This window comes from Lathamus discolor, chromosome 6, assembly GCF_037157495.1.
Source record: "Lathamus discolor isolate bLatDis1 chromosome 6, bLatDis1.hap1, whole genome shotgun sequence".
NCBI classification, from domain to species: domain Eukaryota; kingdom Metazoa; phylum Chordata; class Aves; order Psittaciformes; family Psittacidae; genus Lathamus; species Lathamus discolor.
In genome coordinates, this window is record NC_088889.1 from 57,204,649 (window position 1) to 57,223,098 (window position 18,450).

General features: G+C 34.9%; 1 protein-coding gene across 2 annotated transcripts in view; it reads right to left on the reverse strand.

The window, feature by feature from the left end:
- Nucleotides 1-1,060: 1,060 nt before the first annotated feature.
- Nucleotides 1,061-18,450, reverse strand: part of PDE3B (phosphodiesterase 3B) — a 92,874-nt gene continuing 75,484 nt past the window's right edge. For both annotated transcript variants that reach the window (XM_065682956.1, XM_065682957.1), the window contains 11 exons: nucleotides 16,545-16,755; nucleotides 15,928-16,001; nucleotides 15,304-15,407; nucleotides 14,386-14,520; nucleotides 13,172-13,283; nucleotides 12,250-12,363; nucleotides 9,438-9,637; nucleotides 7,468-7,671; nucleotides 6,864-7,025; nucleotides 5,228-5,474; nucleotides 1,061-4,932 (listed from right to left, as the gene is read on the reverse strand). In XM_065682956.1, coding sequence (XP_065539028.1) covers nucleotides 4,709-4,932; nucleotides 5,228-5,474; nucleotides 6,864-7,025; nucleotides 7,468-7,671; nucleotides 9,438-9,637; nucleotides 12,250-12,363; nucleotides 13,172-13,283; nucleotides 14,386-14,520; nucleotides 15,304-15,407; nucleotides 15,928-16,001; nucleotides 16,545-16,755 — 1,787 coding nt within the window. In that variant the 3' untranslated portion in view covers nucleotides 1,061-4,708. The remainder of the gene's footprint in view (nucleotides 4,933-5,227; nucleotides 5,475-6,863; nucleotides 7,026-7,467; nucleotides 7,672-9,437; nucleotides 9,638-12,249; nucleotides 12,364-13,171; nucleotides 13,284-14,385; nucleotides 14,521-15,303; nucleotides 15,408-15,927; nucleotides 16,002-16,544; nucleotides 16,756-18,450) is intronic.

The window sequence follows — 18,450 nt, forward strand, 5'->3', positions numbered from 1 at the left end:
CTAAGACAATGAACTGGCTCGAAACAATAAACTGTCTCTCTTCTGAAGATGAACCATGTGTGAGTGTATGCCATCCTTAACATCTTTCTAATTCTTATCACTAAACCAACTCCATCTTTTTACTCCAAAGTATGTCTCTCAGGCAGGTTCCTGATCTCACACTCATCAGTCAGTGTTTGAAAACATGTTATTTCATTATATTTTTAAAATTAACTTCCACTTCTGCACCTCTCACACCTTCTCAAATGATTTTTGGACAAAAGGGAAAGTACTGCACTGTGAATGTTTGTACCACATGCTAGATTACCTCAGATTCTGTGTATACTTTTAGAGGAACCAGAAGCCCAGCCTCAACTATGCCTTCCAAAGAAGAAGCACCGATGTTAAAAGTGACTTCTTGAATTCTGGTAACTCCTTTTGTTGATTTACCTGCCACTGGCTGTGGTTAAAACTGAATCCAAGAGCAGAAATGGTTCTATACACAGAGCAAATCAGGTCTTGCAAAACTTTGTTAATTTGGACTTACCATAACCAACGTTACACCAGTCCTTTCATTCTGAATCTTAGACTTACCAACCAAGTTTGTCATGGAGGAAGAATTCATGGGAAAAGGATCTATGTAGTTAGTTTTGACTAGTTCAACACCACTATAACATCCAGATCTTCAAGGCATGGAAGGAATTAGGTCCTTACAGAAAACTTTGTAGTGAAGTTCTGTATCCACTCTATGCATAGAAGCAAGTAATCCAACGTACATTGTAGAAGACTTTACTTAAACCTGAGAATGTTATCCATAAAAGGTATATCTACTGTAGCAGCATAAACTTCAGTGCAGGCTAATTTGACCTACTTCACATGCACACACACAAAAAAGTGAGTATTGCCTTTGAAAGTATTTTAGGTGTGTTCTTTTGTGGACTTTTGTGTGCTCCTTAGCATCCCTTGGTAGCTGTGAATTGAAGTGTGACCACAGATGTAGATCGGTTGTAATTATCTCGTTGGGTTGTTACCAGAATAAGTGATATGCCTCATATGGAGATGTATTATTGTTGACAACAGCTCAATCAACAGTCAGACCTTCTATTATCATTTCTGAACAATTAAGACAACTTCAGCTACAGTTACATCCACCTAGAATCATAGAATAGTTAGGGTTGGAAAGGACCTTAAGATCATCTAGTTCCAACCCCCCTGCCATGAGGAGGGACATCTGACACTAAACCATACCACCCAAGGATTTGTCCAACCTGGCCTTGAACACTGCCAGGGATGGAGCATTCACAACCTAACTGGGCAACCCATTCCAGTGCCTCACCACTCTAACAGTAAAGAATTTCTTCCTTATATCCAATTTAAACTTCCCCTGTTTAAGTTTTAACCTGTTACCCCTTGTTCTGTCACTACAGTCCCTAATGAATAGTCCATCCCCGGTATCCCTGTAGGCCCCCTTCAGATACTGGAAGGCTGCTATGAGGTCTCCATGCAGCCTTCTCTTCTCCAGGCTGAACAGCCCAAACTTTCTCAGCCTATCTCTATGCGGGAGGTTCTCCAGTCCCCTGATCATCCTCGTGGCCCTCCTCTGCACTTGTTCCAACAGTTCCATGTCCTTTTTGTGTTGAGGACACCAGAACTGCACACAATACTCCAAATGTGGTCTCATGAGAGCAGAGTAGAGGGGCAGGATCACCTACTTCGACCTGCTGGTCACGCTCCTTTTGATGCAGCCCAGGATACAGTTGGCTTTCTGGGCTGTGAACACACACTGAAGCCAGCTCATGTTCATTTTCTCATCAACCAACACCCCCAAGTCCTTCTGTGCAGAGCTGCACTGAATAAACTGAATTGTCCCAACACCGATCCCTGAGGGACACCACTCATTACCGGTCACCAACCGGACACTGAGCCATTGACCACAACTCTTTGTGTGCGGCCATCCAGCCAGTTCTTTATCCACCTAGTGGTCCACCTATCAAATTGATGTCTCTCCAATTTAGAGACAAGGATGTCATGCGGGACAGTGTTGAACGCTTTGCACAAGTCCAGGTAGATGACATCAACTGCTCTACCCCTGTCCATCAGTTCCGTAGCCCCATCATAGAAGGCCACCAAATTGGTCAGGCGGGATTTTCCCTTAGTGAAGCCATGCTGGCTGTCACCAAGCACCTTGTTGTTTTTCATCTGCTTTAGCATGCCTTCCAGCAGAGTGCTCCAAGATCCTGCCCGGCACAGAGGTGAGACTGACTGGTCTGTAGTTCCCTGGGTCATCCATTTTCCCCTTCTTGAAAATAGGGGTTATATTTCCCTTTTTCCAGTCGTCAGGAATTTACCTGTTTTCACTTCTGCAGACATGCTCTGAACCAACCTTTGATAACATTTGTACATTCTTTTCCCCTTGCTCTTGGAGTACCAATTAGTTGCATATTCTGTATACAGAAATAACAAATATTTTAAGGTGGATTCTAAATGCATTAATAATTAAATGTATCTTTGAAACAAGCTGTTATAACTTGAAAATATCTAACTGGAAATATGTATCAGCACTACATTTTATTGAATAAACACTGAGGTTTGCTACTTTTTTCTGAATTTTAAAATTGCTTCAGTATTTCTAAACAGTTTATGGAAACCCTGAGATAAAAAAGTTGCTGGCAAAGTTGTCACCAGATATAAATGCTGCCAATGCTTTCATAATAGATAAAATGTTATTTTTACCTTCTTATTTTTTCTTTGTATTAGTTTTAAATATTCATTTTTAAAGGAAACTAAGTGGAAAACTGCTATGTAGAATAATATAGCTGTAACTTCAGACAAGGTCATTTGCATCTTTTTTCAGTTAAAGCAAAATGAAACTAAACAGTTATAAAGTGAATTTTTTATACACAAACAAAATCTACACACAAAATGCTGACAAAACAGCATACTGAAACAAGCATAATTTCTGTAGACTTCAAATTATCTGTTAGGAAAATATATGAACAAGATAAGTAAAATACAAGTGAATGATCATTAAGTGCCAGCTTCAGTAGTGCAACATTTTATTAATGAAAGAAACACCTGTTTTTTAACACTGCTTATGTTACAAAAAAATGCAGTGATAGTAATAATGGCAGCAAAGGGGGATTTGGCACTGAATATATAAAATAGCAAAAGCATGTCTCAGTGGTCTTCTAAATGGAGGAACAAAAAGCTTATTAGTAGAAAATAATAATAAAAAAAAGAATTCCTTTTAGTTATTTAAACTGGCCAATTAAAGAGCAGAATAAAAATTTGTTTGTGTAACATAGTGCAATACAATTTACACAAGGTTTTCTTAGGAATGTTACCTTTTTTTCAAGTCAACTGATGTAAACACAAATATGCTAAGTTTAGGAATTGCATTTGTTTCTATTCAATGCAACTGCACAACATAGAAATGTTTAGTACTCAAAAGGTGCACTTTTAAAACTAGTTTAAGTTGCAACTTGCTTGAATATTTGTAGCCAAATTTATGCCCTTTTTTCTTACTATTATTTAGACTACAATGGTAGTGTTCCTAAAAATACATGTGTGGAATGTCTAAGTTTTATCTAAATCTAAAATTTAATATAAGACAGTGATATTTATCTTACTATTAGGCTTTACACGAAGTTTTCACCATCTGCTTTCCATTTGTCTGTTTCAGGATGTGCATCAAACTTGAAGGCAATATAATGCAGGGCACATTAAAATAGCCATTTTGAAACAGTAGTTTATCTTTTTTTTTTTTTTTTAAACTTTAATTCTCCTGAAATTTTACATACAAAGAATAAATGAAATACGATCTTATTTCCTTAAAATTTAATACCGGAAATTGGTGCAAGGTAAAAATCTACGATGTGGTTGACTTGTTTTTAAACAGGAACCTGAGTAAGGGCAGGAAATATAGCATTAGACTTAAAGAATAAAATTCCTTAATAATTTAAGTAGCAGAAAAGGTTTTTAATGTTCTACCACAAAACAGCAAGGCAACAGATGATAATGGCCTTGTATTCGATGAATTATCATGAACACCCACTGCAAACCTTAATATTTTTCTGCAAAAATAAAACATCAAGTTATGCACAATAATAAAAAGCATCAGAAATAGATGCACCTGGATTATTTTTTTTCTTTTTTAAACCACAAATATCAGAACTCAGCATTTATGTCACAGTCATTGAACAGGTGCTGAGGTGACTACATTAAGCACACTACTGCACTAAGTAGACACCCCATAACAGGCTTGCACTGCAATGATAACATAGTTTTCTTATAGGCACAGACTTTTTCTCATTCATGTTCAAAAACAACATGAAATAAACAACTCAAGACAATATTAGGATTCATCCTACATTTCCTTGTTAGCAAAAAGTTCTTGCCACTTTGGTAACAGAAGTCACTGAATGCTTTTAAAAATTGCAGGTACCTCAAGAAAAATGAGTTCCATATTCAGCAAGGCAGCATTTTATCAGGATATTTTATACCAACTAAGGCATAAAGAACTTTGCATCAGGGTATATAATACTCAATCTTTGAATAAAGTTTCATATTCTGTGTGGCGAAAGTGCATAGGAGTGGGATTCCACTAGAGTAGAAAGAATCCTCTCACAGTATTAAGGCCTTTCAAATATTATGTGAAATGTGTCAGGCTAAAGTCAGCACAGTGGAAAAAAAATAGGCTATCATCATACTGGACACCACTGAAGATTTCTTAGCATGTCTTGTCTTCTAGTTGTCGCTCATCATCTTCATCAGCTTCCTCAATAACCTGAATTTCATCTGCTTGAGGTAAAGGTGAGATCTCACCCAGCAGTTTAGCTCCTTCAGCTTTATTTTTTTCTTCCTCTTCAATCATTTTCTTCCATATTTTGTGATTTTCACTGAGATGGTGTGTTAGCTGGCAAAACACTCGTCTACCTTTTTTTCTTTGAGCTTCTGTAAAATTATAAGCATATTTGATTGTTTGAGATTCAAAGTAATTGTATTTTACACATAAAAACCCAACGGCACATTTTAACATACGGATGCTTATTCAGAACATTTAAATAGTGACAGGGCAAATGATAACAATGAGTTGTTTTCAAATTTCATGTCTCCTGGTATTAACAAAATTTTATTAAAAAACTTATTAAAAATGACAATATTTGTACTGTACAATTTCAAGCATCTTTGCTATGTTTGAATCTATTAAATGATAACCGTAGGCACCAACTGAAGTACAGAAACTTACTTAAAATAAGATCATGTTCCATTTCTTCATCATCACTCTCCAACTGTGCTCCATCATCATCTTCAGTACTTTCTGCATCGTCCTCTTCATCAACCCATTGGCCTGGAAGCAATCCAGCTGCATCATAGGAATTACAAAGGGGGCCAACTATGTGAGTGATGAAAGATTCTTGCAGTTTTGCAAGCTGTGGAGAAGAACGATCCATGAAGGGGCTTATAGGTAACCCAAGACTTGCTTCTTCATCACCCTGAAAAAAAAGTGAAAAAAAATGATCAGAACTTCTCATAAAATTAGCTTTAAATGTTTATTTGAAAGATTAGTTTTAAGGAACCAAGTAACCATCACATGGATTGTATCATCTTTTTACTAGATGCAATAATAGGATAGACTAAGTGAATGAACATGTAATTAGGCCAATTTAAAATAAAGACACACTATGGCTCAAACTTGCATAGCCTGTAACTCTTCTCCCTTCAGCTTTGCTGTGAAATATTCTTCTGCATAGATAAAGACCTAGTTCTACTGGAGCTGCTATTCCTCTTCCTTTATAGGCCAGCTTCAGGGTAGGCAGAGATTTTCAATTGCTGAGCTAACGAACAGAGAAAACAAGAAAGCAATCAGCTCGAGCAAGGCATTGTAGTAAATGGCTTCCTCCAAAAGTCATAGAAGAATGAAATGAACCATAACATCTAGAATAAATGGTTTGGTTTAGGTTTTTTTCCCATTTTATAAATTGGAGAAGAAAATATTGAACAGGTGCTCATACATAACTGAGTTACAATCCTTTACCTCACCACTTCTGTGCACCTGACAGTTTTGCAAAAAGGTTTTTCTTAAAGGAACAACTTAGAATACTACAGTCTTACAGCAAGCGTGAACACTTCTGATTATTATTGCTATTGCTTAAATCTCCCAAGTGATTTTGTTGTTCATTTTTATCTTCTTGGTTTGAGAAGAATATTTTTCAGTCCTTGCTTTTTGCCTCATGAATAGTTAACTCCTCAGAAAATTGACTATGGAAAAATGACAGAGTGAAAACAAAATATATTTAGGGGGCTTACAGAAGTTGTAAAAGTAAAAATAGGCAATGAATTTTCAGACTTTTTCCCAGTTAATCTTGATAGAATTATTTACCAAAGTTCTGCTGTAAAGTTCTTGTTTACATTTTAATACTATTAGTTACTAATGTGTATTTTTAATATTTAATTTTTAAAGTTTTGAAATATTTTCTGTCTTTGCACTGCATTAGCTGAATATACATTTCCAATCTTGTGGATACTATACATATCGTTTCACCTGGAAACATACCAGTTAACTTCTCAACGTAGAAGTTACTTTGGTTTATCAACATCATCCTACTAAAAAAAAAAATAAAAAAAAAAAAATAAACTGATATCTGAAAAATGGAAAACATTGGCACAGAGCTTGTTTGCAAGCTTCTAACGCAACTGATAGCAAGTAAAAGGTCATATTCATACACTACCTGTAAGAAAAAGTTTTCAGTATTCAGAAAGAGAAGACAGAAGTACCTTATCTTCAGATTTAACACAAGGAGTAATGTTTGGTTTAGTTCTATATTAGGTAATGCAAAGAGCTGTCATTAAGAAAAAGAGTAAATTGCACTTTCCATACCCACCTGTTCATAAAATTCATTAACAATGCCTTCTGTCCATTTCAGATGCAGCTCTCTGTCTTTTGCTGGGCCATTAATATCTGCCAGTTTGATGCATATTTGACAGGCCAGTAGGCGATCATTTTCATTGCTCCATTCTATACCATGACTGTTGATATCATTGACCTGGATTGAGGAAATACATTTTTAAAACTAAGTTAAAACAACAGACACTTGCATTATTTTTTCTATATAATTTTTTATCTTATACAGTAAAAAAAAAAACCAAAATAAAAACTAACACAAGAAGAACCACCAAAAAATAAAACCACCCAAAAAGCCCTCATAAAAAAAACCCATAAAAGCCCAAACTAATTTACTATCTCTCAGAAGATGGAAGTGAGAGGTATGATCACTGTCTCCTGGGGGTTCCTATGTCACATCTTCTAGGATTATTAAACAATCAACAAACTACAGTTGGTTTGTACAAAGGAAATAGTTTATTTGCATTTTTTAGTAACTTAAATTTAAATAGAAAACTTTAAATGCAAGCCATTAGTATCAATGATTAGCAAAACTAACCAGTATATTGTGCCCAGCTCAGTGCAGACACTAAAATGTAACAAACCTTGGCATTAAATTCTGCAAGGAAATCAAAATGCTTCTTCAGATCTGTGGCAAGGATTGCTTCAATCACTAAGAAACGAAAGCGCTTGAATTCTACATGATCAAGATTTGATAAAAAGTTGTATTCTGGTCGTGATAAGAAAAGATTCCAGGCAGAAGCAGCATGGTGATTTTCTAAGACTGATCTGTCATTGTAGAGAACAGCCTACGAAAAGAAAGGAGAAAAAAAAAAAAAAAAAAGACAAACCCAAAAGAGTCATAAATGACAGACTAAAGATTTAAAATTATAATAAATATGCTGAAGCTTAAGAGCTAGTCAGAAACGAGTCTTTAATAAAAAAAAAAAAAAAAAAAAGAAAAGCATTGGCAATGATGTTTTGCTTTCTAGTTTTGAGAGTTAAGGTGAAAGAAAAATGGCAGATGAGGAAAAAAAGAACAATGAAACTATACAATTAGTGAAGTTTTTTTTCTTTCCTGAGAAGTCCTTAATGATATCCTAGTGATGTCTACATTCATACTGCAAACACACATAAACAAACCACTTAAAATGTAAACCTTGCACTCTTGGTAGGATTAGGGAAGCACACATCCTGACATTATAAAAAACCTCAAATCAAACCTAAACCTGAGATCTAAGTATATGCTTTTAATTCTTCTTAATTCCAGTATTGTTAAAAAAAAGAAGAAAAACAACCAAAACCAAACCCAAACCAAAACACATGAACTCCAAAGCATATAAGAACTGTGGTTAATATGAAATGGTGTGAAGAATCACTAGTTTTCAATGCGCTAAGTTTAATGCTGATGAATACATTTTAACTGTGAGTTAACTAAAATATTAAAACAGTAGGTTTTACTCACAACTCCCGTGTTTATACAAAACATCCTAGAAAATAATTAATTTAATATATATTACATAGGACCTGAAAAAGTTACTTGGAAAATGGCAAAATAATCTGTATGTTTTGAGGAAAGGAAGACATCATTTACAAAATGAATGTATTTCTGAAAATCAGAGATGAATCTCTGTATTGTTTGGTTTATTCTTCCTTGCATCTGTTTTCAACAGAAATATATAACTGCCTATATCCTAAACGTCTCTTATTTTGCAATGAGGAATTGTTGAAAACTGAATGAAAAGTTAACTTTTAAAGTCTCCATCTCCTGGCAAGCTGTACTGGTTTCTGGTTTACTACTGTGGTGGTGTTATTATTTTAAGTTTTTTGTCTCTAATTTTTAAGAGATCCAAACAGCCATTATAAATATTCTTCCCCAGATACTATTCCACTCTTTAGATAAGAATATCTCACTATGCAGTTTAGGCATCTTTTCTGCAGTGCTTTTCCTTCCTTCCTTCCAATTCTTCCCTGCCCCACCATTTTTTTTAATTTTTTTGTTATCTGCTATTTTGTTCAGCTTTATCCTGTTTTACCTCTCGTCTTAGCCTTTTAAACCCTGAAGAGCACAGTATCTCCTCTCTTTCTGCTCTCTGTTCTAACAACAAAGTCGAATAAGGGAGATAAAAACAAGGATGCCTTGTTATTTCTTCTTATTTCACTCACCCTCCCTTAAAGGTAATGCTTATTTACATTTTTACAGTAATGGCAGACACCACTATGATTTCAGAGGACTCCCAAAGGTATTAATGAACTAGCTGCTTAGACAGTCCTAGGGCCAGCTCTCTATGAAATAAACTTTTACTCTAACCTTCATTGCTTTATATTATTTTCAATTTTGCAAATTAAAAATTATTTTTACACATATACACAACCAATATGGAATTTATCAGGCCAAATAAAAAAAAAAAAAAAAATAGAAGTACTATACAAGTTAACTACAAATTACTTCCCCCATTTCTTAAATTGGCAAAATGATCCTGAACAGGCTACAGAAGGGATATACAGAAGAGAAATTGTCATTATTCTGATTTCAGATACAGACAAGTAATTTTCTGGTTAAAGAATTTCTTACCTGAGGTGCGTTTGTAGCTACTAGAAAAGCATTTGTACGACCAGGATGATCATAATCATGCATGGCAGCTGCTACATATAAAGCCATCAATTCCAAAGCAGGAATATTTGATGCCAGACAACCATAACTATCATCAGCAATAAAACAACTTTTTGAAGAAATGTAGCTGACTTGAACAGGAGAAATACCACTGGCTTCATCTAAGAAAATTTAAAATACAAAAATAAAGGCGGTTTTTTTGAACATTATTTCATTCATATTTTTATAACATTTTAAATGACTCAGCTAGATAACTATCCTGAGCATAATCTTAATACAGTTATCCTTGTAACTGGAGCTGAATAATTGGCAAAGAAAAACTTGTACCTAAAAAAGAGAAGTCACACTGTTTTTTATAGATAAACTACCAATTCTGAAGAAGTTGAAATGCCAGTAAATCATAAATTCATCATAGCCACACAGGATGTATAAAAGAGGAGGGAGGGCAGCCTTCCAAATACATAAAAAGCTTCAGCTATTTCATGACATTAGACAAGGAGGGCAAAATCCTACAGGATGTTATGGAGCCTGTAAGAAGTGTCCCAAAACTGGAAAGTGGAACATTGCTGTTTTGAAACCAATTCTTTACCTAGCACTGCATAAAGATACACCTTCGGATCAATTTTTCAGACAAGAATTCGCATTACAATGCTGAGGGATAACTATCATTCACACAAATAAAGGACACTTTCAGAAGAGCTTTGAACAGTCATAATCAGGAAAAAGAAGTATTTTTAATACACCACAGTCAGAGATCACTCTTGCCATGCAACTTTAGAAAAAGAAACAGACTTTACAATTCTGGCAATATTGTATTATAGGGCACAAATCCAAGCTTCCTGCCCTCATCAGAAGAGGAGAGGAAGGAAGAAAAATTTGCTTTGGTCCTTGAAACTCCGTGGTGCCTTAAAAGACATAAACCAGATGAAGTCACTCTCTTTGCAGCTACAGTTCACTCCATGCTGCACAAGGCTGGTTCAGAGGAATGTTTCAGCAAGTGCAGAAGGTAAACTAGTGGAGTAAGGAATACCGCCATCTAGTCTGTGCCTCTTGACTGCAGTAGAGTTGTCATTTAGATTAGAAAGCAACCGTAATAATCTAAGCTTTTAATTATTAATATGCACTTGTAGGTATTTGTGCCGTGAGAGGGAATGAAGAGGAGAAAATCTAGCAAAAATGTACATCTCAGAATCTAAATTACAGATCTTGGAAAACCCACATGGATACAAATGGCTCCACATTACTGTTAAGGTCTATCACTTTTTTACTTTCCCCTTACTGTCATGATGCTAAAGACCTCCTGCTGTTATGTACAACTGGAATTTCATTGCCTTCTTAAAAATGACAGCACTAAAAGAGAATGCTACGATTTCTCTCCAATCTCAGTAAGGCCAATAAAGGATCTTTCAGCATCTTCTGTACTATTTCTATAATTCGCCCATTTCTTGAACTGCAGACCTATAAGAAAAGCTCAGGGGACAGTGGAAACTACTGCAAAAGGAACTAAACCCCTTATGTTAGAAACATGTGCATGATAAGGAAATTCATAGTTTTACTCTCCTCTTCTTCCAGACAAAATCACTGCTTAAAAAAAAAGGAAAGAAAAAACAATAGTGCTTCTTTAGTCACTGCATAAAAAAGGAAGCCCTTTTGCCTTAATATAATAAGTGAGGATTAAAAATCCTAATAACACTGACAGTGGAAGTTCCAAAACAATAAGAATATATATTTATTATTTTAATGTACCTTTTTTTTTTTTGTCAAAGAAAACAAAATTATTTTTATAATTTTTCTTCCCTCTAGTCAAGTCTCCAGTCTGAACCCTTTTATAACACTCAAAGGAAGAAAATGCAATAGGGTGCAATCGGTGGGTATTGACAAACATAGAAAAAAGAGAAAAGTGACAGCAGAGGGGCTAATTAGTAAGGAAAAATAACATATAGTGTATGATGTTCTGTACAGTTCACATATTAGTTCTTAAAATTACAGACCCATCTTGTCTTTTTTTACTGCACATATAAAACAGAGTTCTTAGAGAATGCTTGATTTCCCCATATTATTTTTATTAAATACATAGTTTTTAATATAAAAGTGTATATTTAGAATCATTCTACTTTACTTACAGTATACATTTTAGTAAAAACTACAAACCTAAGCTTATAAATTAATTACATGAAATCACAGACAACAGAAAAGTAAGCTTCATTAGAACTAATCTCATACAAAAGTTGAATTTGAAGTCTTTATTTCTCTTTAAGGGATGTTATTGTTAGGGCAGTCATTTGAACGTCTGCATGTGATACCTAATACAGGATTCTGAAATACTCATTTTTACACTAAAACCATTAAGCAGAACTTAAATTAAGTTACATACTTTGACTTCGGTATTTTTTCTTTGGTCTATTTAATTTTCTAATTAAGAAATACTAGTCTAATGTATTTCAAATACCAAAAATATGCTGACTGTAGAATTATACAGGAGTTTCATTCAGCATAGAAAATTTATTAAGTGAGCCTGTACTCTTGTCTAACAAACTCAACATTACTCATCTAATAATTTTTCTAAAAATCTACTACATGGTATTTCTGAATGGTGCATACTAACGCTGTGATATTTCTATTGCCTTATATTAAAATGCAAGGCAATAAAAATTTAGAGTTATGAGAATAATTAGGTATTTTCTTCCAGAGTAATTTGTTTTACCTATTGTAGTTTCATTAAAATATTCTTATAGCAAAAGAAAAACATACCCCAACCTATGTGAATACATACCCATATCACTTTCAATCATTTGCTCATTAGGAATTTGCTGGAATCCAGGAATAGGCCGTGTTGTCAGATACCATACTGCATGAAGAACATCTGTTGCATGTATGCGATTGTGATCTGAAAATTATCAAAATATAATAAAAATATTATCTGAAATATAATCAAGAGGATCAAAAAGGGGAAAAAAATAAATAAATTCAAAACAAAACCAAACCCAGAAAAACAGACAAACAAGAAAACAAACAAACAAACCAAAAAACCCCCAAAAACCAAAAAAATCTGTAAAGTACCAAATAAGGGAGATTTTGATTAAATATAAAGGAAAAATTGAATTTAAATTGTTACTGGGGGCTGTATCAGCAAATGTTTAAGAAGCAAGCTAGATAACCATCAAACATCCTCTAAGCATACTGCACATCCTTCCTGAGAGTCAGGAAGGGATTAAGTAGCCTTTTAAATCAGTGATGGTGAGCCACTAGCATTGCTTCTAATCTAATACCTACAAGCACCGTGGTATGAACATATGTGACATGGGAGCTGGAGGGGTAGGGGAAGCTGGAGGGTGGTTTTTTATTTCCCAATAAATTTGTCTGCCCTAAACAGCAAGATGAATAATTATGGTCAAAATTCTCTATTTTCTTATTATTCTATTATGGGCCTAAACCAAATTTCTATTAAATCAGCAATTCACCCACTGAGTTCAGTATGTTTGATTCAACTACCCATCAAATTCAACCTATATATTAACAAATTCAGATATTAAGTCCACCGATTTTTTTTTTGTTGCAATTCACTAATCAGTTCTAAATTCTGAAAATTTAAAAAATATATTAAGTTCATATATTGTCTGTATTAAACATCAAAATAATGCACAAAAGAAGACACAAATATAAAGGAAAATAATATGTAATTGGATAGTACTTACAGGGAATATTTCGGTAGCCATTTTCTAGTGCACGAAAGTAATTCATGAATTCTCGAGTTGGGATTTTGAAAATTTCAAACAAACCAGTGTCTTGAAATAAGGTGTAAGTTACCTAAATATATATTAAAGTGAATTTTAGTTTGAAAAATATACCTAAGCATAGTCTGCTTTTTCATGTTTCAAAACATTCCTGTATTTAAAATTTTGCTTGCTGATAAGTTGGAAATTACTGACATTCCATTAAAGATTATTTGAAGTTATTATTAAAGAGATATGTTTAATGATTTTTTTATCACCCTTGCAAATACAGAATAAGTTTTACTTTACCGATAAATTCTAAGCACAATTGATTATTTTTAATAAAATTCTCCCAAATTTGCATAATACTCATACTTTATTCCATTAGTGACCTAAAAAAAGGCAAAATCTATATTCCTACTTATTAAAAAACTCAAATTACTAAATATAGTAGCGGAGGTAAAACAAAAACAAAAAAACCTAAGCAATACTGACAATAAAAATATTTTGTGGTCAGATCAGAAGCAAATCCAGCCCACACTATAGCTCCATGATTGCTAAATCCACTATAAAGAAAGAGACAGAAGCTTACAGATGACATTGATCAATGGGAGAGGCTGCGGAAGAGCAAACAGGATTATGCTTTTGCACCTGCCAATAGATTTGCTTCAGCACAACATGAAACTGCACAAAAAGAGCTTAATAGTAAATCAGAAAGAGATAAAAAGGGTTACTACATGCAGAAAGCAGCATGGAAAAAAAAAAAAATCCCATTGTTTGCATGATTGAGAGGCAAAAGACTGCCTAAAGGATCACTTCTCTTCCCACACAGGTGTAGCGCTGGGGGAAATATCTTACTGAAATAAAGAAAAAAGAAATGGTTCACAAACACAGTAATTCTGAAAGCAGGAGACATTTTTTTATAGGAAATGGCATATTACTACAAAACCTAGTGAGTGTGAATCTAACCTATTTTTACATTGAGAATAAAATTCAGAAAATTTGGAGCAAGTCATCTAGAGATCAATCACTTTCTATGGCTTACAATGAGATGGAGAACATGAGAAATTACATCTGCACTTTTCAAGTTAGCATTCATATCTATGTTGACTACAAAATTTTTTCACAGTTTAAATAAAATATGATAGCCTCACAAGCTTTACATACCCTCCCACATATAATAAAAGACAACAAACCTGGCTAAGGATCCTTCCAGACTGATCTCCCAGTTCTTGTACAAGGTCAAAAATTTGGAAATTCCAATTGCTCATCTTCTCCATTAGTGAATCATGGTCTAATAACATTAGTTCTAATGCAGGACTCTGATCCACCTGTGTGAAAGTAAGGTACTTTATCATCCCTAAAATAGCAATGAAAACTAATCTTTCAGTTTTATTGGCAAAAAAAGCCATGAAAACGATAAATCACCATTGAACTTACTGAACAGTGTTCTAACTATGACTATGAGGACATAATAAATCAATGGTATAAATAGCACAGTTAGGGCTTGACTTTTCATATTCTAAGGCAACAGATTCCAGGCCTTCTTGAGACAGTGCTATGTTTTCATTCTTACTCCTATTTAAACAAAATGAGTTAATAAACCAAAGCAAAAATATGCATAGGCTTACAAAACATTTACTGAGGTTTAGTAGCTCATTAATTAAACAAGCTTTAAAAAAAACACATGTATAAACCTAGAATGTTAGTAAAGCTTAAACCATTTGTCTCCCTGCACTTCCAATGTACTGCACTGTGTGAATGTTAATTTATAAGCCTCACTGAAACAGCCCCATCTTTCATTAACTTCCAGGAGAAAATACTAGGCAGTTAGTGTTTGAGCATTCTATCAACACTACATCTACACAAATTAATTTTGATCAACAAAAAAATTAATACAATCACCATCGTTCTTGTCATTTGCAAATAGAATTTATGCAAGCTGGAACACAGCTTGTTAAATGAAAATTTTAATTTAAATGATGCACCATTTCCCTTCAGAAATCACGATTCTTAGCAATGCAATGACTTCTTTACAGCATGTTGGAAGTAATAAAGGAATACTGTGTTGATAAAAGTTACTGCAAGTTTTTTTTTTGCAGTTACATGCTTACAAGCAGATTATTTTGTGTTTGATCGATCATTTCCTTCGTTTCAACTTTTTTCTTCTCTGTATGGTGGAAAGATTCTTTTGAAACACCAGCACTTCCAATTTCACCTTAAAGAAAATACATGCATAAATACTACATCAATAATTTATTTGTAAATTACTACTGTCTAATAATTCTTGAGCTGATCATACAGATTATTCACAGAAATATCAGTAATAGCTTTTTTAAATATTTTTTAAGATTTCCAAAACAAAAGTTGTAAAAGACAAAATTTATTAGCCAAAACCTATTTGAAGATTGAGAAAAGCTAGAGGCACAATTTTTTACTTGCAAAAATTTGTTTAGTGATTAGGTTAGCTGAGATGGCAGAGAACTTGTCTGATATATGGAGTACAGAACCACAATGTTTTGACTAGAAGCCTATTACAAAATCCTTACTATGAAGCAGGCAATAGGATGATTAAGATAATCTAAAATAAGTCACAAACTAAAACAGAATATATGTATAGAAGTTACTTCGGGTATAGGAAAAAAAAAATGGGTAGAACTACAGAAATTTTAATTTCATTGGCTTTTTAAGAAAAAAGGCAAACTGATAGCAAATATTTGTCTATTTTGAAAACTCACCGGATTTCCTGTCTTTATACTCTGCAAATTCCTGTTCTGGCATTGGGACAGGCTTGAATATCTGACGTCCACAGCTTACAGAATACATGAAAAATATTTACAACATTGAGTAATTTTTCTTTTGATACAGCTCTGCTGTACTGAAAAATAACTGTAAATTTCTTAAAAAGACATGCTTTTGAAGGTTCCTCCATAAAATTACCTTAGTATTTTTTCCTAAATTGGGCACGTACAGATTAAGCCTGTAATTTAGAAAATAGTCAAGCAACACCCCTCATGGACTCATCTCACTGAATTAATAAAGTAGAGCTAATTATTTAGAAAGTATTCAGAAATACAGGATACAATTCCCAGGTAGGAAGTCCTCCTTTTCTAAAAGTTTGTAAAATATTTTTACTCTGTAATAACTGCTGCCTTTGAGGATGAGCTATTTGAAATCAGTGGCATACATACAGCATTCTTTAGTCTCCTCTGGACAATATAGTTACAAATTATTATGAAATCTTTATTTTTTTTCTAGCATACTAGTAGCTGTATAAGTCTTGTTCTGTTTTTCATTTTAATTGTATTATTTTCAACACACATGAAGTTACTAAAAACGTAACAGTTTACAGTACCTGCTACACATATAACCTACAGATGTTTTAACTTGCTGCTGAAAATCTGGAGAACTAAATGTGTATCCTGGAGGCTTATGTATATTAATGCTTGGTTTTGTAAGAAAATCAGCAGTATCAGGAAACTCTACAGGCGACCAGCAACTGAAAGCCCCGCTGGAGACAGATCCATGACTAGGTGAACCCACAGGACTCAGGCCAGGAGATGCACCTTCCAAAACAAACATTGCATGGGGTTCAGATTACGATTAAAACATTGCTGCTTAGAAAGACTGAAATTAAAAAACAAAAACCTTTTATGTTGTAAAGAATGTGCAAGCTGTCAAGACACAGTCTCTAGTTCACACTGTCAAACGCATACTAAGTACTTAGATCTATTCCAAGTTTTCAGATCTACAACTATGTAGCAGTCTAGACCACACACCTGAATGGCCAAACTATGTAATGTATTATAGCATCTGGCTTTTAAAGGTTTGATTTTGGTTCTAGATTTGGCAAAATTAATCAGTAGCTAAATCTTTCCATATTCCTTTCTGATTCAGGACTGCTTTTTTAACTTAAAAAAGAAAAAAGAAAAAAGAAAAAAAGAAAAAATCATCAAAATCAGTCCTGTATTTATAACTGACCTAGATAAAACTCTTTTACCACATTGTTTTGCAATAGAGAAAAAATATGCTTGAGACCTTTTTAAAAACAAAGTAAAAACCCCTTTTTCTCATGGGGGATTTCAACCACCCTGACATATGTTGGAACGATGGCACTGCACGGCACAAGCAATCCAGGAGGTTCCTCGATTGTGTGGAAGACAACTTCCTTCTGCAAGTAAAAGAGGAGCCGACAAGGAGAGGTGCCATGCTTGACCTCGTGCTCACCAACAGGGAAGGGCTTGTTGAGAATGTGGTACTCCAGGGCAGCCTTGGATGTAGTGATCACGAGAGGGTCGAATTTGAGATCCCCAGGACAGTGAGAAGACCATGTAGCAAGCTCACTGCCCTGGACTTCAATAGAGCAGACTTTGGCCTCTTCAGGAGCCTGCTTAGTAAGGTTCCATGAGATATAGCCCTGGAGGGCAGGGGGGCCCAAGACTGCTGGTTGATATTCAAGGATCACCTGCTACAAGCTCTGGAGTGCTGCATCCCAACTAGAAGGAAGTGTGGCAGAAGGGCCAGGAGACCTCCTTGGATGGATAAGGAGCTGCTGAGGAAAATTCAAAGGAAAAAAGAGGCTTATAAAAAAATGGAACCAAGGACAGGCGGCCTGGGTAGAGTACAGGGATATTGTCCGGGAAGCTAGGAACCAGGTTAAGAAGACTAAGGCCCAGTTAGAATTAAACCTAGCAGGGATGTTAAGGATAACAGGAAGGGATTCTACAGGTACGTAGCAAACAAAAAACAGACTAGGGACAACACAGGCCCCCTGAGGAAGCTTTCAGGAGAACTGGCTACACAGGATTTGGAGAAGACTGAGGTTCTGAATAGCTTCTTTGCCTTGGTCTTCACTGGCAAAAGCTCTGACTGCACCACCCAGTTCTTAGAAGGTGGAAGCAGGGACTGTGAGAATAAAGACCTTGGGCCCACTGTAGGAGAGGATCTGGTTGGAGACCATCTTAAGAACCTGAACGCACACAAGTCCGTGGGACCTGATGGAATCCATCTGCGGGTCCTGAAGGAGCTGACAAATGAAGTTGCTAAGCCACTGGCCATCATATTTGAAAAATCATGGCAGTCAGGTGAAGTTCCCGACGACTGGAAAAAGGGAAATATAACCCACATTTTCAAGAAGGGGAAAATGAAAGACCTGGGGAATTACAGACCAGTCAATCTCACCTCTGTGCCTGGCAAAATTTGGAGCAGATTCTCCTGGAAGGCATGCTAAGTCACATGAAAAACAGCAAGGTGCTTGGTGA